This window comes from Marmota monax, unplaced genomic scaffold (genome assembly GCF_021218885.2).
Source record: "Marmota monax isolate L192 unplaced genomic scaffold, Marmota_monax_Labrador192_F-V1.1 WCK01_AAM20220418_F8-fsc00004, whole genome shotgun sequence".
In the NCBI taxonomy this organism is placed as follows: Eukaryota; Metazoa; Chordata; class Mammalia; order Rodentia; family Sciuridae; genus Marmota; species Marmota monax.
The window spans coordinates 15,975,970-16,001,645 of record NW_026692881.1 but is presented as its reverse complement, the minus strand read 5'-3'; the positions used below and the strand labels follow the sequence as shown (position 1 = coordinate 16,001,645).

The 25,676-nt window shown below is 41.2% G+C and overlaps 1 protein-coding gene and 1 non-coding gene across 3 annotated transcripts in view; both read right to left on the bottom strand.

Moving 5' to 3' along the window:
- Nucleotides 1-4,527: 4,527 nt before the first annotated feature.
- Nucleotides 4,528-4,601, bottom strand: Trnag-ucc (transfer RNA glycine (anticodon UCC)). The gene has a single exon. It is a non-coding gene; the product is annotated as a tRNA-Gly (tRNA).
- Nucleotides 4,602-7,477: 2,876 nt separating this feature from the next.
- Nucleotides 7,478-25,676, bottom strand: part of Abcc2 (ATP binding cassette subfamily C member 2) — a 54,705-nt gene continuing 36,506 nt past the window's right edge. The window contains exons 24-33 of one of the 2 annotated variants that reach the window (XM_046450141.2): nucleotides 24,996-25,151; nucleotides 23,305-23,504; nucleotides 21,465-21,591; nucleotides 19,800-19,901; nucleotides 19,032-19,175; nucleotides 18,024-18,182; nucleotides 16,428-16,594; nucleotides 13,819-14,013; nucleotides 12,774-12,931; nucleotides 7,478-9,876 (exon numbers count right to left, since the gene is read on the bottom strand). In XM_046450141.2, the coding sequence (XP_046306097.1) occupies nucleotides 12,802-12,931; nucleotides 13,819-14,013; nucleotides 16,428-16,594; nucleotides 18,024-18,182; nucleotides 19,032-19,175; nucleotides 19,800-19,901; nucleotides 21,465-21,591; nucleotides 23,305-23,504; nucleotides 24,996-25,151 (1,380 nt within the window). In that variant the 3' untranslated portion in view covers nucleotides 7,478-9,876; nucleotides 12,774-12,801. Of the gene's footprint in view, nucleotides 9,877-12,346; nucleotides 12,932-13,818; nucleotides 14,014-16,427; nucleotides 16,595-18,023; nucleotides 18,183-19,031; nucleotides 19,176-19,799; nucleotides 19,902-21,464; nucleotides 21,592-23,304; nucleotides 23,505-24,995; nucleotides 25,152-25,676 lie in introns of those variants that run through there. The other variant, XM_046450140.2, reaches the window with a different exon arrangement.

The window sequence follows — 25,676 nt, the reverse complement described above, 5'->3', positions numbered from 1 at the left end:
TAAGTGTGAAAGAGAATCTGAGAAACTCTTATCAGTGTGGATGCTGGCAATCTTAGCTACTGGAGTTTCACCTCACCGGCCTGCAGCCCACTTAGATAAATAACCTGAAATCTGCACAGTAGCCTTGCTTTGTAAAAGAATTTCCCAACATCTCCCAGCCAGTGAGCTGCCAGGATCATCTTAAGAAGTGAGGTACTGGGCCACTCTAGGGGTCAGAAACACTTTCACGTTCCTGTCTCTGGGATACCAGACATTCCACTGCACTGCCTTTAGAGTCGTTGCCTCATGAGCCCAATTTGGCTCAGCAGAAGTGAGTGTCATCTAAGTCCACTGGGTGACCTCCATTGTAGGGAACAGGTGTTGCAACACAGAGGAACATGGAGGGTGCTCCCCTTGAGCCAGCAGATTAGAGAGCTTGTCCTCTGAGACTTGGAGTGTGGCCAGCAGCACATGGACTCATACCAGGGCCAAGACCCTAGGCAGAAACTCACACAGTTCCCACCACTTCTTCCCCTTGCATTGGTGCTCAGAGACTTGCTTCTGACAGGGCAAGGAGAGAATGCTACAGTCACTGCTGCTGCCCTGCCCACAGCATTGTGCTGAGGGAGCCTTAAGCAACTTCATGGCTCTAGCTGTTTCCTGATCCCCAGGCACACAGAGCAAAGAGGGTCCCGAGAGGAACTTTGCCTGGCTTTGGCCAAGGTCCTGCAATCACTATCACTGATATGGCAGAGATAAATAGGACAGTTCCTGCTGCCACCTGACTTATTGGATTCCCACTAATGGTCACCCCAAACCTCGTCTAACTATGCACTGCTGTCAGAACTGGGTGTCAGCACCACAGAGCAGGTGCTGTGATTCCTACCACCACTTCCGCCATGTGAAGTCTGGGCCCACACCACTGATTGGTCAAAGGACAAGTGCTTCAGGCCCCCTACCACTATTTGGGCCACCAGTGCCAGAGGACCTTGCTAGTGGCACAACTAGTATCAGTAGTGCCTATGGAAACCACCTTGACTCACAGGGACCTGCTCCCATGGAGGAGCAGCCCACAGAACCCCACACCCACCTGAACTGCTAGACCCAACTTTTGCACAGCCTACAGAGGCAGTGGGTTTCTCCAGATTTGCCATGATATACACTGTGCAAAAGTCAATGATCACAGCCAAAGAAGCTACAGGGAGACTGCGAAGGAGACCAGCTAGAATGAAAGTCAACATTGCATAAGAAATCAATACCCCATGATACATATTCAAGAGAGTTACATGCTAAGAAGACCCCCCCATAAAGGGGGCAGAGATATCTAATCCACCAGATGCATAAATCTCAATAGAAGCACAAGAAATATAAAAAAATGAGGTAGTGAAAACTTCCAAAAGAGAATAACAACTTTTAAGCAACAGATTCTAAAGAAATTGAAATGGCTGAGATGCTTGATAAAGAATTTAAAAGAATGATTATAAAGAAAATGACATCCACAGGAATATAGATAAACAGTTAAATAAAATTATGAAGACAATGTAGGAAATGAATGATAAATTCAGAAGAGAGAGTTTGAAAAAGTTTCAAACAGAAATCTTAGAAGTGGAAGACCTCAATAAGTTAAATAAAAATATAATTGAAAACCTCAACAACAGACTAGATCAAGCAGAAGTAAAAATATCTGAACTTGAAGACAGATCTTTTGAAATATTCCAGTGAGACAAGAAAAAAGAAAGAAATGAAGAATGAAGTGAGCATTCAAGATCTTTGACACCACTTTTAAAAAATGTTCATATTCATGGAATACCTTAAGGAGAGAGAAAAAAGTTGAGGGCATAGAAGTTCAATGAAATAGAAAATTTCCCTAATCTTGGGGAAAATATGGAACTCAGGTACAGGAAGCTTATAGGATCCCAAATAGATGGGCAGAAAAGATCTTCACTACAGTATATTATAGTTAAACTGTCAAAAGTAAAAGACAAAAATTCTAAAATCCACATGTGAAAAGCAGCAAGTCCCATTTAAGGGTGTCCCCTATAAACTAATAGCAGATTTTTCAGCAGGAACCCTATAGGCCAGTAGGAAGTAGAATGTAGTATTCAAGTCCTAAAAGGAAATAACTGCCAACCAAAATTACTATGCCCAGCAAGGTTGTTCTTCAGAAATGAAGAAAAATTAAAGACCTTCCAAGAAAAAAAAAAAAAAGAATTTATCACAACCAGACCAGCCTTACAAAAGATACTTAAGGGAATCCTACATCCAGAAGAGAAAGATAATTACCACCATGAAAGCATGAGAAAAGCTATGTCCCTGTAAAGAGAAGATACACAAAAGAGAAATAGAAAATAATCAAACATTATCTATACAATAAACCATCAAATTATAAAGATGAACAACAGCAGAACAACAAAGTATTCAAAACAACTAGAAAAAAAATCAATAGCAGAAGTCCTTACCTATGAATAACAACCTTGAACATAGACAAAGTCTCCAATTAAAAGATATATACTGACTGAATGAATTAAAAAAAAAAAAGAAACCAAACAACACATTGCCTATAAGAAACTCACCTCAAAAGAAAAGATGCACAATCTGAAAGTGAAATGATAAAAATACATTCCAAGCAAAGGGAACTTAAAAGCTAGTAGGAGTAGCTATTCTTACATCCATCAAGACAAAAACTGTAAGAAGAGACAAAGAAAATCACTATATAAATCGCTATATAATGATGTAGGAGGGCTGGGACTGTAGCTCAGTGGTATAGCACCTGCCTTGCATGTGTGAGGCACTGGGTTCAATCCTCAGACCACATAAATAATAAAGATATCATGTCCAACTACAACTAAAAAATATTTTTTAAAATGATATAGGAATTGATTCAGCAAGAAGATATGACTATAAATCTATATGAACCTAATATTGGAATAACCAATTTTATAAAACCAAACTATTAGACCTAACGGGAAAGAGAGGCTTCAGTACAATAGAGGGGGATTTCAACATTCTCCTTTCATCAATGGACAGATCATTCAGACAAAAAAGGTCAAGAAACAGAGTTAAATAATTGTAAAGATCAAATGGACTTAACTGACATGTACAGCTATTCCACCCAACAGCTACAGAATGCACATTCTTTTCATCAACATGTAGAAAAATTTTTAAATGTTTATTATTTTTAGGTGTAGCTGGACACCTATACATTTGTTTTGTCCATTAAAAAAAGTGCTAGAACATTGCCTGACACATGGTAAACTGGAGAGATTCGAGGTTCAAATCTAAGGATATAGACTTGATGAATCTGGTCAAATTCCTGTGAGTTCTTTTAAAGAAAGTGCCTGCATAAGAAAAGAGCTAAATGGTAATAATAGAATTCCAAAGGAGAAAAGCCCAAAGGCAGGGAAAAAAAAATCTTTCTTAACTGATTGAGAATGGAAAAAAGCAACACCCTATAAAGAATATGAAATTGAAAAAGTAATGAAATCATTGGCAAAAAGGTGGTAATTGGGATGGGAGCAAGTTTATAAAAAGAAGATGAGTTGTGTTTCAAGTTAGATGTCTTCTGGGCCCTTGCTCCTCAAAATGTAGTCCCCAGACCAGCATTGCCATTGCCATCACCCGAGACCTTGTGGGAAAGGCAGGCCCCAGACCTACCTGCTAAATCAAAAATCTAGCTTAACAAGAGTCCCAACTGATTGGTGTGGAAGTCTGAGAAGCAACTGTCTAGGCGGTTTTGTTTTTTCTTTTCCTATGGCGCTGGGGATTGAACCCAGGGCCTTATACATGTGAGGCAAGCACTCTACCAACTGAGCTATATCCCCAGCCATGTGTAGGCAGTTTTTAAAATGGAAATTTATAGTGTTGGAGAAGTGGGAGTTACAAAAACCAAAGGAGGACAGGGCATCAGATGTTTCAGACACAATCGAAGGAAATGCCATTGGAGAACGAACACCTCTGTGGTTAGTCAGCTTTCCTCACTGTTACCAAAGTACCTACCAGAACAACTTACAGGAGGAAAAGTATATTTGAGCTCAGAGTTTCAGAGGGTCAGTCCATGGCCAGCTGAGGCAGAAATCACGGTGGGAGGGCATGGAGCGGGAGGGCTCTAACCTCATGGTGGCCAGAAATCAGGAAGTGGAGAGACAGGGGCTGCAGGGAGAAGGAACCTTCCAGGGTACATCAGTGACCCACCTCCTCCAGCCACACCCCACCTGCCTAAGTTACACAAGTTAGTCCACTCAAACCAGGAGGGGCTGCTCAGGTTCCAACTCTCATCATCTAATCATTTCACCTCTATTTCTGTACTAAGAGCTTTGGGGGGGCGGGGGCACTGCATATCCAGACCCTAACAGCCTCCACATCCAGTTTGCTAGCTTACTTCCTCCCAGGAGTGTCTTCAATTTCAATGGAAACAGTTCTTCAGGTAAACTTCCATCCATGAGTCCTACAACAGGAATTGGTGGTGGGACTCTATCCATAAATGTGAGCTCTAGAGGTACCTGGTTTCCATAAGGGTTGCATATTGTGTCATGGTTTTTTGTTTTGTTTTTGTGGTGCTGGGGATTGAACCCAGGGCCTTGTGCATGGAAGGCAAGCACTCTACCAACTGAGCTACATCCCCAGCTCTGTTTTTATTGATTGTGAAGCTTGGATTCTGTTTACATAGGTTCTACTTCAGAGCCAGGAATACAAACAGACCTTAGAGGAACATAGTTGTCTTCTGAGCTATTTCCCTTGCAGAGCCTCATGTCTGAGGACCAAGAAACCTCAAGATTTAAAAACTTCATTCAAAACCCTCTCTCTAGTCACTACATGACTCTTTTACAGGACTTTAAGCTCTCCCACATATTAGCACAACATGTTGAAGTGCTTACTGTTTTTTGTTTACAGGGTGTGGCCAGACATTCAGTGCCAGAGAGAAGGGATCTGCAATCCGTCTGCATTACACCCTGCCCTCTGGATGTTTTCTGCAATTGTTAGTAAAGATCACTATTAGTGTTTTGCATTTATCAAGAGGGGGCTTTTCCTTCCTCGAATGTGTGAGGCACTAGGTTCAATCCTCAGCACCACATAAAAATAAAGACATTGTGTCCATCTACAATTAAAAAAAGGGGGGGGGGAGTTTCCCCAAAACAAACTAAAGCTTTTGCAAACTACTTAGGGTATCCATGCATTAACCCCATCTAAGGTATGGTTCTCAAGGAGAGAAGCAGATGGAGTGTTTTCCCAGAGGTAACTTTTGGCGTGGTGGTGGGAGGGAGTAAACACTCTGGTTAAAGTAGCAGCAATGGGTTCATTTAAGAAATGGGAGCAGGCAGGCTTAGGGGACCCTGCAACACAACTGGAGGGAGAGGGTGGCGGGGGAGCAGAGAGGAGGTCTGCAGACTTAGCAGGACCATGTCACAAAACAATGACTGTGCACTGCCATGCTTAGGTCATTCTAGGACATCCATGAGGAGTCAGACCAAGAATTTCCCACAGCAGTCCCCACTCAGGATCAGAGAGGCTGCTAGTGAGAGGCTCTTAATCAGCCATTGTTGAAATCAATGACTCACTTTGAGAAGAGTTTTCACTACAGTGTTTTAGCTAAGAACCAGAAGAGGCTTCCTCCAAATATGATCAAACTGAATAAGATCTTTACAATTTGATAGAAGCATGTGTGTGTTGGAGGGTTAGCTTGACGTGACGGCAGCCATCTCGAGACATCACCACTATGATGGCCCACGAGTAACCCTGATTGGCTTTCCCTGCACAGTTTCTCAACACGCTATAAATAAACAAAACCACTATAGCAGTATATGGAGATTTCAGACTGAACCCTGGCACCAGGAATGTACCAAACTCTTCCATACTAGCTTGAGATAAAACAGGTGTAACCATTTTGGATGAAGGCACTTTTTTTCCCCAAAAAAATGCGGGGCTGAGGATGAAACCCAAGGCCTCACATATCCTAGGCAGGCACTCTACCACTGAGCTCCACCCAGCCCTTGAAGTCACTTTTGTCCTGAGATATATTTTTAGGTATATAGAGATATATCTATATGACCCTACTTTTGATCCAAATTTCGGGAATCCACTCTGTCTTGCTGCTACCCAGGATGGTGTTTCTTAAGTCCCCTGATAGACTCAAGATTGCAGACTGTTTTCCTCTTGTCTATTGTCTCAGAGCATCTTGGGGTGGTTCTCATATGCTGGGACCAGATGTTCTGGAGCAGGATGTCAGGCATGAGCATTGAACCTTTTTTTTTTTTTTTTTTTTTTGGCAGTACTGGGAATTGAACCCAGACATGGCACATGCTAGCCAAGTGCTCCATCCCTGAACTCCATCCCTAGCTCCTTTTTAATTTTGAAACAGAGTCTTAATTTGCCCAGGCTGGCCTGGAAGTTGCAATTTTTCTGCTTCAACTTCTCGAGTAACTGTGATTACAGGCATGCACTACCACACCCAGAAAAACCAACTTTTAGCTGGGATTAAAAGGCAGAATGACCCTCTTCAAATTTCAACTACAGTAAAATTCAATGAAGATTAATGAATTGTCATTAAACTCACTTCAGTTGAGGAACATTGGCAATTTTGTCAGAGATACTTGGGTTTACCATTATTAGTTTCCTCTTGTTCCTATTATAAATTGCCACAAATTCAGTGGCTTAAAACACAAATGTATTATGCTTCTGGAGATCAGAAGTTCAAACTCAATCTCAAGGCCAGCACAGTGATGCACGCCTGTAATCCCAGTGACTCGGGAGGCTGAGACAGGAGGATCGTGAGTTCAAAAAGCCAGCCTCAGCAAAAGTGAGGCATTAAGCAACTCAGTGAGACCCTGTCTCTAAATAAAATACAAAATAGGGCTCTGGATGTGGCTCAGTAGTTGAGCCCCTGAGTTCAATCCCTGGTAACTGCCCACCACCAAAACAAAAATCAACCTCAATGGGCTAAAATCAAGGTAATTCTTTGTAGAGATTCCATGGGGAATCTGTTCTTTACCTTCTCTGACTTCTAGAGGCTGTTTGAGTTTCATGGCTTGTAGGCTCCATCTTCAAACGTCTCTCTAACTCAGGGTCCTGGTAGGCAAGTATCCTACTGCTGCGCTACTGGTCCTCTTTTTATAAAGACCCGGTGATTATATTGGACCTGCCTGGATAACCCAGAATACTCACTCACCTCCATATCCTTAACCTAAACACATCAGCAAAATCCTTTTTGTAATTAGAGGTAACATATCCACAGGTTCTGAGGATTAGAGGTAACATATTCACAGGTTCTGGGCTTCCTTGAGGACCATTATTCCATCATAGGTATGGAGCCACATAATGTTTTTTGAGGCAAATAATCTGTTTGAGAATTGAAATATGTCCCATTCCAGACTACACTGGTGACTTTAGAGAAGGGTCAGCAAACTTTTCCCATAAAGGACAGATAGTACACATCTGTTGTGATTCAACTCTGCATTGTAACGTGAAGAGGGCATAGGTAATGGAGACACAAGGAGCATGGCTGTTTCCAATAAAAATTTATTCACAAGAACAGGTGGCAGGCCAAATTTGACCCTTGAGCTATACCCCTATCTTAGACCCAGCTAAAACAAAAGAGTTCTGTTTACCGTTAATGTTGAAGTCAAGTATGCGGGACATTTAGATATTTTGATGAACGAAAATGAAAAATTAGCCAAAATGAACTTGGTTTGCAGATTTGGAATTAATAAATTTTAATTAGGCAACTAGGCAGGTATTTGGGGAACCAGGCCCCAACTTTTCCTGGTATTTTCCAACAATGTGAAACCTTTCAAAAACCAGCTTAGTGTCTCATCTATATAGAAGACTAAGATCCTGCTTCTAGTAGAATATAGATTTTTCTAGCTAAATCCAAACTGCAATAGCTTAGAGATTTAAATATAAATGTTTATAGAATAATATTTGTTAATTTTCAAATAAATTTCTGATCAGTACATATGTATAATTAAATGTATTCTCATCCTATTGCTAAATGGAATAAATTTCTTCAAATGATGTTTCAAAATTAGTCTACAAAAAATATAGGTATCTTTGGAACATTCTTTCCTGTTTGTGTCAATTTCTCAGTGTAGAATTATTTGTCTTTGACTCTATTCCTTCTGAAAAAGGTGGGTGCTGCTCAGCCGGTATGGGTGTCTCTGAGGGACACAATGATATGGGTTCTGTGAATGTTGGAAACACTGAAAACTAATCTGAGCATGGTGGCACACACCTGTAATCCCAGCAGCTCTCTCAGAGGCTGAAGCAGGAGGATCACAAGTTCAAATCCAGCCTCAGCAACGGCGGGGTGCTAAGCAACTCAGTGAGACCCCGTCTCTAAATAAAATACAAAATAGGGCTGGGGATGTGGCTCAGTGGATGAGTTCCCCTGAATTCAATCCCCAGTAACCCCTGCAAAAAAAAAAAAAAAAAGTCAGCCTCAGCAACTTAGCAAGGCCCTAAGTAACTCAGTGAGACCCTGTTTCTAAAAAATATATATTAAAAAAGGGCTGGGGATGAGGCTCCGTGGTTAAGCACCCCTGGGTTCTATCCCCAGTACCAAACAAAAAAACTGAAAATTAAAATCAGTGTTGTTGCTTGGATGAGCTGCTGTGACTGAAACATTGCTGGAAGGATGCTGATGGAAACAGAACAAGCAAGGAAGAAACAAGCCCCTGCCTCAGGCAACGTTGCATCCAGCCTCTCAGCAGCACCTCCTGTCTTTGGAACCTAATAGGAAAGGTGACAAAGCAGAAATGGGATTTGCAAGTCTCAGCCCCAGCATTACAAGGCAGAGCCTGGAAGGTTAGGTTTGAAAATGAGAGGCTAGCTTCACTTAGCATAATCTCTAATGCCATCCATTTCCAAAAAACAAATGCCAAATGTCTTCTTTGATATAAGGAGAGTAACTAAGAACAGAGTAGGGACGAAGAGCATGAGAAGAAGATTAACATTAAGCAGGGATGAGAGGTGGGAGGGAAAGGGAGAGAGAAGGGAAATTGCATGGAAATGGAAGGAGACCCTCAGGGTTATACAAAAGTACATACAAGAGGAAGTGAGGGGAAAGGGAAAAATAATACAAGGGGGAGAAATGAATGACAGTAGAGGGGGTAGAGAGAGAAGAGGGGAGGGGAGGGGAGGGGGGGATAGTAGAGGATAGGAAAGGCAGCAGAACACAACAGACACTAGTATGGCAATATGTAAATCAATGGATGTGTAACTGATGTGATTCTGCAATCTGTATATGGGGTAAAAATGGGAGTTCATAACCCACTTGAATCAAAGTGTGAAATATGATATATCAAGAACTATGTAATGTTTTGAACAACCAACAATAAAAAATTAAAAAAAAAGAAAGTGAGAGGCAATAATTTAATAAGAAACAGAGGCCTAAAACACTAGAATTCCCAGTACCCAGATGAATCTGGAAGATCACAGAAAGAGACCAAAAAAATCAGTGAAGATATGGTAGCATTTTGGAGGGAGGTATGGTTCTAGGTGGTTATCTAAAGTTGTCCCTGAAACTGATGAGTTGAAACAAAACTTGTGAGAAGTATTAACTTAGACCACAATGTAATGGGATGTTTATTTAAATAAAAATATATTTTATTTGTATTAAATTGCTCTTTATAAAAAGTTTTGGGCAATGCCAGAAATTTAGTAAATGCTGAATAGTGATAATTGTTCATCTTTGAAGTTCTCTGGTGATCAGGATACAAAGATCAGCCTGGGCCATTTTGTTAGGCAATAACTGAGAAGGTATCAGGGCTCCTCTAAGCTCTGCTTTCATCCTGGTACTTTACCACTGTTGCATTTCTCAGTTTCTTTGGTGGTTAGCTCTCAGCAGGTGTGAACTGTTCTTCTGTTTTTCAACCGTCCTCTTGTTTCACTCCAATTGTTCTATATCTAGAAACATTTTTTAAAATTGGAAATGTGTCTGGAAGAATAAAGTCTTGGAGGAAATCAAAGAAACTTATTTTTTGAAAATCTAATGAGCAGAGAGAATAGATGGCAGAAACAATGGTTAGTTACCTGGCAGTGAAAAGGAAAGAAGAGTTGAGAAAGAAAGATAAGGGAGATGATGATGATGATATTGTTGGATTAAAAGAGCAACAGACTGAAAAAAAAAATAGGAAACAAAGGAACCAAGACCTCTAACTGGGATAAAGGACACAACCCAGCTCTGACAGTTTTAGAGGTAGTATATTGTATTAATGTTAAAATGCCTTTTCCCTCCCACAAACAGGATGCATCTTATAAACAAGGAAAGCCTGAGCTTAACTGGCAGTATTCTTTCTTAGTGGTTCATAGAAGAATGGGTATTTTACAATTGATGGAATTGAGATTAAAATATACTCATCTGAAGAGCTACTGTTCATGTAGGTAAGCAGGTATTTAAAATGCTACCTTTTTTTCATATTTTATTGGTGCCTTTGAAAAATAGGTAATAATTGTGGAATATTTATAATACACCAAATCTACTTTGCAGAATTAGAGAAGGGATTATCCTTGAATAATCTCCTCAAATATTGAACGTTTCAATATTTTCATGTTGATCACCATCTGTGCTGATTCAAAATCTAATTCACGTGGCTATGTGTAGGAGGATAATACAAACTTATCATCCCTTTAGAGGGGGAAAGGACAGCTGCTACTCTTATATATATATTGGGGACAACAGATGCATTCCATAACCATCTGTGGTTACTCTAGCTATGTACCCTTCCTTTAGGAAGTTTAATACTCTGAGTACCTCACCAAGGAACAGCGAAATGCTAGATAAATCAAAATCTTTGTAACTACGTCACTGCAATGGAAGTAAGGAATAAAATGAACCTCAAGGGCTGGGGATATAGCTCAGTTGGTAGAGTGCTTGCCTTGCATGCACAAGGCCCTGGGTTCAATCCCCAGCACCACAAAAAATAAAAAATAAAAAAAATAAAAAATAAAATGAACCTCAAAAAAAAAAAAATATGACACAAAACACCCTGGAAGGAAAGGATGGGTGAAGCCTAGCTGTCTTTCCAAACCTGGAGATATTGAACTCTTAATTTGCTAGTAGCACAGAATGCCAAAGTAAGAGAAAAAGCCAATGTCTGCCAAGAAGGAGACCAGAACAGGGTCCCCTCTGATAAACTCGAGTCTTGAAAGGACTATGCCTGCAACATACAAGTAAATAAGGGACAATTCCCACCATGCAAAACACAGAGGAGTCCACAACCACCCACACCTATCTGCAAAGTGTCACTGTGCCCCTCACTTGAGATTTGCAAATCACAAGCTGGCTTTTATACAGGATTGTGCTCTGAAGTTGCACTAACTGCACAGCATCAAGCCTCTTAAGTGAGAATGTAGTCCAAAGAGGTTTTGAGTGATGTTCTAGGTGGTTGGCAGAAGGTTTTTATAAAACCTCTTAGGAAGAACTCAGTTTCAATTCAGGCCTCAGAGACTGTCCCCATATCAAGTTCTAAGTGGAGTGAGAAGCTTACAGTAAAAATTCAAAAGACATACAAGGGAATAAAACACTATAGTTAAAAATTAAAGCTGGGCGCAGTGGTGCATGCCTATAATCCCAGCAGCTCGGGAAGCTGAGGAAGGAAGATGGCAAGTTCAAAGTCAGCTTCAGTAACTTAGTGAGACCCTGTCCCAAAATAAAAAATAAAAAGAGCTGGGGATGTGGCTCAGTGGTAAAGGACCCCTGGGTTAAATTTCTGGTTAAAAAAAAAAAACATTAACAGAATCAAGAGATGGCAAATCATCCAGATATTGGAATTATCAGGCACAGCATTTTAAAAATATTTTTTAAATATTTATTTTATCTATTTATTTTTATATGGAGCTGAGGATCAAACCCAGTGCCTCACACATGAGGCAAGCGCTCTACCACTGAGCCACAACCCCAGCCCTATGGCACAGCATTTAAAAAAACTATATAGGAAGAAATTCAATGCCCCAGAAACAAGTGAAAACATATCCAACCTCAAGAGTAACAAAGGAAATGCAAATTAAATCCTTGATGAAATACCAATTCATACTTGTCAGATTGACAAAAAAAGTTTTAGATTGACATTCCCAGTTTGGCAATACCTCATGTGTGCATGGAAACGTACATAGCTTCCATTTCTAGATTTTACCCTAGAGAAATTCTGATGCGTGTAATCCAGATGTGGACCAGAATGTTCATAGCAGTGTTATTCGTAAGAGAAAGAAAATAAACTGGAAATAACTCTAATGCTTACTCATATTAAAATGAATAAATGTGGTGTGTTCACACAATGCTGTGCTACAAAAGAGCAGTGCAAATGAATGAACCTGTTGGCATCAACATGAAAAAACTGCAAATATATTATTGAAAAAAAAAGAAGTCATATGAGAATACATGAAATATGAGTCCATTTATATAAGATAAAAAGGTAAACATTGTTTAAAGATACATACAATTTTGATAAAATGAAAGGCAAGGAATAATTATCATGAAGTTCAGGCCAGTGGTTGACTGGGAGGGATGGGAGCAAGGACTTATGACGAAGGCAGGGCAATTGAGGGGTCTCTAAAGTACCTGGTAATTCATTTTCTTAATCTGGGTAGTGGTTACAAAGGTGTTCACTTATCATTCTTCTTTAAAATATACATTTTTACTCAGGAGTCTGAGACAGGGGGATTGCTTGAGTCTAAGAGTTCATGCCAACCTGGGCAACATAATGAGACCCAGTAACGACAACAAAAAATATATTTTATACACAGTTTTGCATATGACATATTTCACACACACACACACAAAGTAAATAAGGAATTCTCCTTACAGTCCTTCTTTAACCATGGAACGTGCTGCTAAAATGCTGTGCTGTTCACATTCTCAATGCCAGCTTCTTTAGCCATAGAATAAAAGGGGCCGTAGTTTTCCAGCAGTTCTTCTGGACTGCCATACTCCACAATCTTCCCATCATCTAGGACCATTATCCTGAAACAAAGAGGAAATAAATAAAAGCCTTAGAAAGTACCATCTCAAGATGAATGGTGGCACACACCTGTAATCCCAGCAGCTCGGGAGATTGAGGCAGGAGGATTGTGAGTTCAAAGCCAGCCTCAGCAAAAATGAGGTGCTAAGCAACTCAGTGAGACCCTGTCTCTAAATAAAATACAAAATAGGGCTGGGGATGTGGCTCAGTGGTTGAGCACCTCTGGGTTCAATCCCCTGTACCAAAAAAGAAAAAGAAAGTAGCATCTCAAATCTTGGCATTAATAAGAATAACCAGGACTAGGTTGTAGTATAGCCTGACGAGGCTCCCCAAAGCAGTGGAAATGAATGAACCACAGCTATGGCATCAACATCTACATGTAATACTGAGTCATAGAAGCATATGTGCACATGAGTCCCTTTATATCAGGTCTTTCTTTTTTTCCCAAAGTACACATTGTTTGAGGATGACTGATTTTAAAAGAGAGTCTTCCCCTGGGTCAGAAAAGGAAGCCTTTCCTCTCTAGCTTCTAAGACTATTGACCAGCGAGGGTAAGATGCCAGAGCAGGAAGAAACAGACACTTCCAGTCATTTTACAGGGCAGCAGCTGAGGCCCAGGATAGGGAAGGTCTATGGTCAACATGTGCCACTCATAGGTTGGGCTGCCACCTCCTCATATTCAGTTAATAATTATAATTTCCTATTTTACTTTCAAGATGGTCCCCATGACCCAGTTAGCTTTCATAGTTTGATGTGTAATTCTGGCCAAAATTTCTTGAAATCTCTAGGCCTCAGTTTCATCAGTAAAATGATGGTGGTCATCCCTTCTATTCTAAGGTATTCCGTGGCTGACGTGGTCACCACTGACCAAGGGTTACCCCTCACTCACTTGTTACTGTCCATGATGGTATGCAGCCGGTGGGCAATGGTGATGACTGTGCATTGGGAGAACTCGTTTCGGATGGTTGTCTGAATGAGCTGATCTGTCTCTAGATCCACCGCAGCTGTAGCCTCATCCAGGATCAGAATCTTGGATTTCTGAAGCAGAGCCCTGCCCAGGCACACTAGCTGCCTCTGACCCACACTGTCACCAACAGAAGAAACCATGAATTATCCCCTGAGCACCAAGGAAAATCCTGAGACAGGGACAGTTTCATGTTCCAGATTAGACTTTTCAAAACTCCCATTCCAAATTTCCCCATCCATTATAGTTGTGAGCAACAATTTTCAAATTTTCCCAATTAGAAGTACCACAGGAACTTAATTAAGAAAAAAAAAATCGTGCTTTTGGCCTTCACTCCACCCAGTCAGAATGCGGGAGAGGCCTAGGTACATATGAGTTTAATAAGTACCCCAGGCAATTTTCATGTTATACAAGTTTGGAAAACACTGGCCCCAAAACAGTGCTTTGCATTTGGCTACAGTGATAGCAATGACCATTGCAAAACAACAGGAATGCTACCAAGTTTATTTCAGCAGTATTTGATCTGACACCATTAATATAGGGTGGTCCTGCACTAGAATGCCCCAGTGGCATTTCTTTGTGGCCTTAGCAAATCCATTCATTGTTTTAATGTGTAATTCTAGTCTCAAGGCTAATTATTTGTTCAAGGCCTTCTGCCTTGATTAGAAACAAAGCAGTCTAATGAACACAATGTCTTGGGGTGAGGTGCAATGTATGTGGAATTCGAACATGCTTGTAAAATGCAAATAACTGTAATTTGCTAAGAGTCTGTAATGAAGGCTGGACCTCTTACTTATATAAAGAAGCTTTGGGAAATGATGTGAAGGAAATATTCAGGAATTTGCTAATTGTTCTTTCCTGCTGTGGCCATTAGGGAACATATTAAACAGAGGGTGGCTAGACTAAAGTTCTGTAATTTTCTGTAAGAAAATTTCTGCAGGAGATGAGAAGTCACCCAAGATGAACTTCCAGTATTTGTCTGTAATGTAAGATCAGAGACACTGAAAAACTGGCTACTGAGCTTGTACCAAACTCCAGCCTGAGTCAATTGGACTGTGTCGAGGTATCACTTTGGCTTTCAGCAGCTCTCTCCACACTGATATATCCAGCATTCACCACAGATATTTGTTTTAATTCCCCAAACCAGGACTGAAATCAAGGTATTAGTAATACCACTTGATTATCTCCTAGCATGAAAAAGAAAAGTGTGGTGTGATTTTTATTCTTATAAAACATAAGTGTTGCTTTCACATTAGTGTCCTGCATGTCTCCTCTGCAATATTGTTAGCAGTGGCATTTATTCCCACAGGTCTGTCTCCTCCATTATACTGTACATGCTAGGAAGTCAGGAATTATGTGTGCGTCACTTGCCTCTGTATCTCTAGTGCCTGGCACATAGTAGGTGCTTATAGCCTATTTGTTGACTGGATGTTTGAATAGTCTTACATCAACCTAAAGACCTGATGAAGTCCTGCTAGTCCTGAAGGAAAACAACATTAATGGTGCTTACTACCAAGCCTTGCAAGTGTCCCCTGGGTAAAATCAGCTGGGGCATTGGATTTGTTAAGTTCCCTGGGTGATTCTTGCAGCTCAGTTGAGAGGCAATGCTCTAGGAATTGCTTCATAAGCTGCAACATGCACACAAAACACTTGGCAATCTTGTTAAAGTACAGATTTGGATTAGTAGGTCCAGGGTTTGAGATTTTACACTTAAAACAAGCTCTCAGGTGAATCCAGAGCAGCCAGCCCATTATTCGAGCTCTTCCTTCCTCCCTGAGCTTCAACCAATAATGACCCATCCCCTGCCTCCCACTATCAAGGCACCTGGGGCAAGAACTGTCCAGTAGCATCAGGCTGGAATTCTGTGTGCAAAGGGAAAAACCAGATTGTTACAGAGAAAAGGCCAGGTTCACATATTAATGGACAGATGACTATATAGTGATGGCTAGAAGTAAAATTGCAGCATATACAAAAATACTTGGAAACAGGAAAAAGAACTGGGACAGCACAGAGAGTTTTGTGTGGATTGAAAGTATTTTAATATTGCATTAGGACTTTGTAAACACTACATCCCTATCATCCATGTGCCCTTTAGATCAGCAGTTCTCAAACTGGGATGCCCTTAGCAGACTGTGAGGACACTTTAAGTCTCCCTATATCCAATCTGCACCTCACACTAATTAAACCAGACTCCAGGGTGGGACTAGGTATTAGGACCATTTTAATCCTGCTTGCTGTATACAGCTAAGTTGAAAATCTCTGCTTTCTGTGATTCTCCACAATAGTGGCACCTGTAAGCTCACACTGTGTACTGTCACATGAAGGCACATTTAAAAACCCAGGTTTTCACAAGTTTAAAGCACTTTCACATCTATGTTATCATGTGATCTTCAGAACAGGTTCATTTTATGTGTTAGAAATTAGACCCATACAGTGAAAACTCTACAATATCTGATAACACCTAACACAGGGAACAAGAGGAGGGTCCCCTCTCCTCTCACTGCCTGTGTAAGAGGTAGGTTATGAGACATTACCTCAGGTTGTCACCAGCCTCTGTCACTTCATGGGACAACCCAAGTGGCAGGCCAACCACAAAGGGTTTGAGATGAGCCAACTCCAGGGCCTTCCAAATCTCCTCATCTGAGTATTTGTTGAAAGGGTCCAGATTCATCCTCAGACTTCCAGAGAACAAGATGGGATCCTGCAAGTTAAGGGGTGAGGGAGCAGTTACGGTTAATATCAGCAAAGGACCCAGTTGTTCTTTGTGACAGGGAGAAAGCATGTCCATCTGACCTGAGATGGATACCTACCTTAGTCAGGAAGTTGGTTCATGGTTGAGTTTTTCTCTTTATTTCTTTAATTTTTTTTTTTTTGTACAGGGAATTGAACTCAGAGGCATTTAACCATGAAGCCACATCCCTAGCACCCCCCACCTTTTTTTTTTTCCAAGAGACAGGGTCTCCCTGAATTGTTTGCTAAATTGCTGAGGCTGACTTTGAACTTGCAATCCTCCTGCCTTAGCCTCTCAAGCTGCTGGGATTACAGGCGTGTGCCACTGCACCCGGCATGGTTGAGCTTTGTTTCAGTACAATGGGTTGAACTCATGTACTAGTGCATGCTAGGCAAGCGCTCTTCCACTTGATCTACAACCCAAGTCCATCTTTTTAAATATTTTTGTTTTCCAGACAGAGTTTCACTAAATTGCCCTGGCTGGCATTGAACATGGAATACTCCTGACTCCAGCTCCTGAATAGCTGGGGTTACAACAGTATGCCACCACACCCAGCATGTTCAAGCTTCTGCAAGTCCTTTGAAGGCCTGGAACAGGTGCTAACCAGGCAGCTAAGCATAGGATGAAGAAAGATGCTTGGTTTGTTGCTATTTTGTTTCTTTCTGAGATTCAGTTATGAATTTCCAAACTTACTATAGCACTATTTACAATGAGAGGAATATCCCTCTCCCAAATGAAAACTTGTGATTTAGAGGTAGAGGGATCAGGGAAAGGTACAGAAATAGATAGTAAAAACCCCTGCATAGCATTTATTATGCTTTGAGGGCGCCAGAGAAAGGAGTGAATCAAACTAAGCAAACCCCAGACAAATCAAATTTACCTCCCGAGAAATGTGGCTAGAGTGAGCAGAGGGAAGGTTCTAAGGAGGAGCCACATACCACTGGAGAAGAGAGGCCTCCATGGAGACACTTATGTGTAGGGTCCATAGAACAAGCCAATGGGTCTTTCTTGCTGACACACTAAGTGTTTTGCTTGCTGGCAAAAATCTGCAGCAAATTCCCTCCGCTGTCCTTTAACCATATCAAATGGGGAGTATAAAGCTTAATAGCGCCAAGCTTCAGTGGCAAAACTGCTAATGCTGATTGCCAAGGTCTTGCAAACCTTGATGGGCTATAGAAATGCTAAATAATCATCTGCTCTATTTGACTTCTGTTGTGTTGCTGCCACCTACTGGTCAGATACCAGCAGTCACAAATGCATATTACACAAAAATTGAAGACTTTAGCTTGGGTATTCTGAGTAGAGTGCAGGAATGATACTGCTAATTGAACAGGTATCAACATGCTTCCTGAGAACAAGATGCCTCACTGTGTGTGCCCAAGTAAGTTCTAGAGCTCACCTGGGGGATGATGGTCAGTTTTCCTCTAAGGTCATGGAGCCCAATGGAAGCAATATCTATTCCGTCAATGGTTATCTGGCCACCTGCAGACTCTAAGATTCTAAAGAGGCAGTTTGTGAGGGATGACTTCCCAGCTCCTGTCCTGCCCACCACACCAACCTGTGAAAATAGTTGCATGTTAGTTCAACATACAATTCATGGAGAAAAGATTATTTAGCTTGGACTAAAAAATTATTTAGCTTCAATCACAGGTGTTAAGTGGCAGTGATTGGCTACTTCATCTCTGAGATATTAAATTATTTTTTTTGTTTTGTTTTGTTGGGAGAAAAATGTGCCCAGATGTCAGGGAAAAAAAAAAAAAAACAGCTCTCCCATCCTACATCATAGGTTATTGCTTGCTGAAAACTACAATGACGAGTAGAAATGGACACACTCAGCAGCTGTTGATGTTATAATTATTATTGGAAATTAAGAACTTCTTAAAAAAAAAAAAGCTTTACTTGGAAGTGGGGAGAAGGGAAGGATGGTCCTGCCAACCAGCTGAGAGCCAGACCCTGATTTGGAACTCTGCATTCTTACCCAGGTTTTTTTTGTTGTTGTTTCTACTTTAGACCCCAAATCCTTGGAGAACAAGAGCACCAGAGGAGGATGCCCAACTTTGAAGACCAGCAGAAGAAGTAGGCCATTCTCTAGAGACAACTCTCAATGCTAATGTTCCTAACAATTCTTTCCCTAGGCCTGATACTCCCTTGTGTCCTCCCTGACATCCTTGCTACCAGCTGTGAATTTCCAGGAACTGAGTCCTGGTCAGCTGGAGGGATGCAGAAAATCTCTGGCTGGTATCACGCCCTCTGGTGGTGGTGGTGCTGTATCCCCACGTGTCTCCAGGGCCAGGAACCTCTCCCTCCACCCAAATGAGGAAGGGCTGGAGTCTAGCTGCTCTCCATTCTGTGTCCTACTGTCCTGTATCACAAGGCCTCACATCCAGCCTTCCCTTGTGCCACTTACCTTCTCAGTGCTCTTGATGTCACAAGTGATCCCTTTCAGTACCAGATTCAGCTCCGGCCGGTACCGTACTTGGTAGTTGCTAAACCGAATCTCCCCTTTGTTGGGCCAATCTGCTGGAGGCCTCTTATCAGTCACCCAGGGTGCCTGGCAAGGGGACAGGATGAGAAGTGCTTTACACAGTGGCAGCTCAGCTGAACAGTCCTCATGGGACTCAAGTCACAAAATAGGTAGCAATGTCTCAGCTACCTGACTGAACCGGACTTGGTCTCCCAAGAAGGTTTCTACCGTGTTCAATTAAAGAAATCCTGTCCCAGAAGGTTGCTCTATGGATCTCCAGAAAGAAGCCACCATTTAACTTGGTGCCTTACAAGACCTGACTTCCCCCAAACCACTTCGTATTGTAAGTTTGAAGTAATTAGGTCAAGTGGGAGCAAAGGAAACATTTTTTTAAAACATTATGAACCCATGTGAATGGAGATGCACTTTCTTTTTTTAAAATATTTTTATATTTTAGAATATTATCTTTTGAATAGGTGTCTCCTTTTTTTAAGAGAGAGAGAATATATCTTTTTTTTTTTTTTTTGTAGATGGACACAACACAATGCCTTTATTTACTTATTTATTTTTATGTGGTGCTGAGAATTGAACCCGGGTCCCGCCAGTGCTAAGTGAGCACTCTACTGCTGAGCCACAATGCCAGTCCAAGGAGATGCACTTTCAAAGGAGCTGCATGGGCCTGGTCTCTGGGTTTCTCAAATTCCTCCTTACCTCATTTTCCACATTGATGTACTCATTTATTCGCTCTACAGCCACAATGTTGGTCTCTGTTTCCGATGTCATCCTCACTAGCCAGTTCAGGGTTTGTGTGATCTACAGAAAAACCAGAAGACTAAAAAATCATCCTGGCTCAGATATCAGCTCAATCAGTTAATCCAGGGCTCACTTTGTGCTCAGCACTGTGGTGGGCTCTGCAAGAGAGCGAGGAAGTCAGTCCTGGTTTCTTGAGGGTTGGGTAAGACCAGTAGGCTGAATGGCTGGAGAACAACTAAGTGCTCCACTGTGGGCTCCCAGGAGGGGCAGTGTGAGCTTTGAATGGTTGGGGGCTAACACGGGGATTGAAGTAGAATCGGAACTCAGGCCTTCTGCCTGTAAGCTTCCTGCTTTTTGTAGAAGGGGTTGCAGATGGATTTCTACAAATGGAGAAGAACATGAGAAAAGCTGGCTGCTCTCTCTGTTCTTGTTCAACCTTGACCTCAAAGGTGGGACCATCCATGTGGATCCTCTAGAGGCCAGGGGTTACTCAGCTGTGAGCTTCTTTCAGAGAAAAAAATGGGAGTTTGCACATATGCACAGGGAATTTTTGTGGAGTGAATGATGGTTAGAGAAAGGGAGCCACAGAGTACAGAGGGGAGGAGCATGAAGACTAAGAGTGACAACTTTGTGTAGGTTGAACCATTCCTGATTTTTTTTTTTTTGGGGGGGGGCTCAATTTAATGGTTTCCTGATTCTTTGTCTTATTTGTCTTGGGGGATAAAGGGGCAAAGTCACAAGCAACCAAGTGACTCAGGTGGATAACAGAGTACTTTTGGATGCTCTGGCAGGATCACTGTGGGTCTTATTAACTTCTAATGAAGACAGCGCTGTTTAAAACACACTTGGGGCTATGCAAGCCTCTAAATGTTAGTTCAAAGAGATACCATGAAAGATGGTCAAATGATTTACTTATTGAACAAATATTTATTGAAAAGTTACTGAAGGGCCAACTACTGTCTTAGATGCTAGGAAACAATAATGTCTGGCATTTATCCCCAGTCATGCTGGGGGTGGTGCTGTGAGATACATTATACGGTTTTTCAGACTATTACTGTTAGCTCCAGTTGTTCTGTGATGTAAGCACAAACTTACATCACAGAATTATTTGTCCAAAGGACTTTCTGATTACTGCTATATTCTAGAGGAGAAATTTAATTATCTCTTTTTAACAGAACCAACCAAAAGCAAAAACACAGGAGAATATTGAATTGAAACATAAGTTGCCTTCTTAAGCCCTAAGGACAACAACATTTATGTCTTTTTTTTTTTTTTCTTTTCTTGCAGTACTGGAATTTGAACCCAGGAACTCTTTACCACTAAACCATAGTCCCATATTTTGAGACATGGTCTCACCAAGTTGCTGAGGTTAGCCTTGACCTTGTGATCCTCCTGCTTCAGCCTTCCAAGTAACTGGGGTTACAGGTGTGTGACACCACAACCAGCTTATTTTTGTCCTTTTCCTAAGTGATATAGTGCCTTCTTGAGTAGGGTAGGGGTAAGAAAGAGATGGAGCCAGGGCTCAAATCTCAGTTTCTCCTAGTTTCAACTGTACAATATACTCCAGATTCAGTTTAAGAATAAGTGTATGAATTTACTCAAACACCCAGTCTTCAAACTCACATTGAGGGCATTGGACAGAACTAAGCCCACAGTGTCCCCATTCAGGGTGTCTTTATAAATAACCAGCAGCAAGGCAGAAAAGAAGATAATCAAGTTCCCAGTCAGCTCCAGGCGAATTGCAAGCCACCTGCAGGGCAACAGAACCAGAGAGAGAGGTGTCACCGATCTCCACTTCCTTACCTTGACCAGTACCCTGGGGCTCACAGAACATTCTCAGAGGGTGTGATTTGGTAGGGCTGTGCTCTGAGAAGGTGCCACAATTTGATCTAGGAATATCTGAATATATTCCTAAAAGTCCTTTAAATTGTTTTTTTTTTTTAAGATAATAAATGGCATGTTAAAGGTCTGAGAAGAGTTTACTAACTAAGGGATCCTATAGTACAATTTCTCCCAAAGTCACCAAATTATAAGAAAAGCAATTGTTGGGGAAGGGAGGGGGGATAGTAGAGGATAGGAAAGGCAGCAGAATACAACAGACACTAGTATGGCAATATGTAAATCAATGGATGTGTAACTGATGTGATTCTGCAATCTGTATACGGGGTAAAAATGGGAGTTCATAACCCACTTGAATCAAAGTGTGAAATATGATATATCAAGAACTATGTAATGTTTTGAACAACCAACAATAAAAAATTTTAAAAAAAAGAAAAGCAATTGTTAAAAACATTACATTATAGATTCATGTGAAAAATTCCTGGACCCTTCCCTAGGAGATTTTGGTTCAGGAGCCTAGGATATAGTTTAAGAGTGTGCATTTTAAGCGAATGCTATAAGTGATTTCTTTTGATCAAGCCAAGAAAGCAATGCCATAGTGAATCCAGATGTATGGTTAAAAACAAGCACCACACGAAGGTTCAGTGTACCCGATCTGACTTGAGTATTTTTACGAGGCAGAGAAGCTAGGAGTGGAGGGAAGTTAAGTGTGAATTCCATCACAGGGAGATATAGGGGGATTTTGTAGAGAACTACAGAATACATGTAATATAGACATGGCTTATGAAAGTTGACTTTCTCAAATAAAATGGAGGTTTGCACAAATGATTCTAGCATGTGTACAAATAAATATGGTACATATTTCATCATGGGGGTCCAATAAGATTTACTTATATTCCTTTTCCTTTTTAGAAAGCCTGTAAGAAATCAAATATCTTTATGATCAAATCTCTGACCTCCCAATGTTTCAAATAACACTGACCATCATTTACCTACCCTCAATACCAAGATACTTTGGAAGCTACTCAAGAATTGTTCCTTCCTGACAAGACTGTTCTCCTTCAAGCACATTGCTTCCCAGGGTCTGATGATGCTCACAGTGCTCAGGGATTTGCCTCACAGGATGTGAGCTTTCCATTTCTGCCATCAATAGATTTACCTAAAAATTCTCAACTCTCCTCTCTCCAACCTCTACTGTTTTCACCACCGTAAAAAAAAATATCATGTCTATGGAGAATCTCTTATACATTCTCAAGGAAGCAAGTGGAGAATGTTCAGTTTATCCAGGGCTTATAGATGGGCTACCAAATGCTCAGAAATGGCGTTTGACTTCCACCACAACCCTATCAGTCAAGTTGTGTCCTAGCCATTGTGAAAGCAAAGGGACTTAAATTTTCCTTAGCAAGGTCAAGCAATTTACTTAGCATGGTAAATGGCAGAGCTGGCCTAGGGACCCAGTCTCTGGTGCTAAAGCTCATGATTTTTTCTATTACATAGCATGACAGGTGTGTGTGGCCAAAATGAGCTTTACACCCTGGTCATGCCTGTCCTCCCTTGCATGGCTAATGACAAACACACAGAGCCCGGAAGTACACATTTGGAATCATACCTGGGAAAACCTCACCTGTTGGATATAATCCAGGAAAAGACACATTTTTGATTGGTGTCGATCCCCACCTCATTTTGTTTTTTAAATCGCTTCTGGTGCTCAAATGCACGGATAACAGGCAAACCTAATACGGTTTCACTGAAATGAGAATAGATGGGGGACCTGGTGACAGAGTCCAGACGTCTCAGCTGGCGGGACGTAGCCACATAAAATACCTGAACACAAAAAGTGAAGAATCAACCACATAATCCTGTTGCATATCCTGTACATCTTCCCTCTGGACATGACCCAACATTCCTCACTGGGGACCCAGCCCACATCTGAACATGAAGGAAACCTGAATCTTTGGCTAGAAGAAGGAGGAAAGAGGCCCAAAGAAGAGGGCAATAGAAAGACTGCAGTTGGTGGGGAATAGAGGAAGATAAAAGTGAGGAGACCACACCTTAGTCTCAGGGGGTTTGTCCATATTCTCCCCCTGACATCTGCATATGTTATCCAAATGAAAGTTTCTATGCTGGTTACATAAATGGTCTACAAAAGGATTTTGTAAAGGATATCTGGACCTAAGGAATTTAAAGTGGGGATGGGCAAGAAATGGCCAGAGAAAGGAATACAAGGTATGAGCAAAACTGAAGAACAGAATCAGTTGAGTAACCAAAATCATGCCTCAATAGTGTGTGAAGGTAAAATAGTTTTGGAAATGTGCAGAATGTTGAGGGTGTCAGAATGAGCTGGATATAATAGAATGCAGAAAGAATCTCCATGGCTTAAAGGGCAAGGAATGATGGAATAGAATCTTAGTGCTATTGGATTCTGTGAGGATTTGTTGAAACCTAAGAATAACTGGGCATTTGAGAGTTATTTGATAGAATGCAAAATGTTATATCTGGAAGTTTCCTCAAATAACCCTGCCTCTTATTTGCTGAATTGTAATGGGCTGTCAGAAGGCTATTATGAAGACGCTGGTGCACCTGTGGAACTCCATAGACCCAAACGGGTGCCATCTTACTACAGATCACAAGGTCATAAGCCCCCCAGACTGTAGAGTCTTCAAAATGGTTTGACCTAGGTTAAGAATTCATCACAAAGGCAGCTAGTGGGACAAAAGCTCTTCTCACAGCTTCCCTCTCCTCATCAGTTTTTATTATGGCCATTTTAAAGTCCCTTCTAGTTTTTTTGTGAAGCTTGGCTCCCAAGCTATCTGTTCCCTTAAAAAATATGTTGAAACTGAGCCTAAACCATCCAGAGATACCCCAGTGAAACTAGAAGTGCCCTGAAATGAAGAGATCTAGCTCCTGCTAACAGACATCTCTAAGTAAAGCTGCCTACCCAAAATCAAAAGAGGAAGCAGCCATGACAAGTTCTTCTAGAAATGTCCTAACATCATGGAGTTCTTATGGAGCTGCAAGAAGTTGTCCAGAGCTAATCTCAGAGTGGTCTTGAATCTAAACATAAATCCATTCCACTTAAGGTTCTGGGGGGTAGGTAGTCAGGCTGTGAAATGCTGTGAACCATAATGTACCAGTTGATGCTGACAATTGAGCTTCAGACAGTGGCCTGTGGGCTCCTGGGTATCAAGATATATGATGAAATGGCAAAGATGCTGGAGAGAAGTGACTAGCCACAAACAAAAGAGAGGAGTCTCAGAAAGGATCCTGGCTTTAATGAGCAGAGAGAAAGGCAGACCTACCCATTTCCAAATGTACCTGAATAGACACATAAATAATGCCAAGAGGAATGACGATGACGACAAAGATAGGGGTGGCCATGCAGATCATGACGATGATGCTGATTATCGACAGGAAGCACACAATCCAGCTGCGCAAGGACTGAGGGAGAGTGTCATCCACCGTGGAAATATCCTAACAATACAGTTAGGACAGACGATGAACCAATGAATTTTTTAGACACTGTATATCTTCCTGGTTCCAGAGAGGCATCTGTTCAATTCTGGGTTTCTTGACACTCCTTCATTTAATCTTGTTAAGATATTCATTTGCAATAGATTATACTACTCATCCTAATAAGAAATCTCATTTCTATAGCTTCCTCAGTTTTTAAAGTACCTCCAGACAGACCCAGCAGTCATTCCTCACCTTTTCCAGTACAGTTGATAAAAGTTTTCACTCATCATCCATCAAATTTATTAAACAATTCATAATTATTATAAACCAATAGAGGCTTATAATCATTCTCTAATAACAAACCAATTGAGCTATTCTAACCTTATAAAGGTCCTAATTCTATGGAGTACCTAGAACAGAGACTGGGATTCAATACACATTTGTTGGGAAACTCCAGTTAACAAACCCTGTCACCCACCCTTGACTGAAGTACCATCCTCTCCTGGAAAGTTGTTTCCTCTGCCAAGCATAGAACCTCAGGGG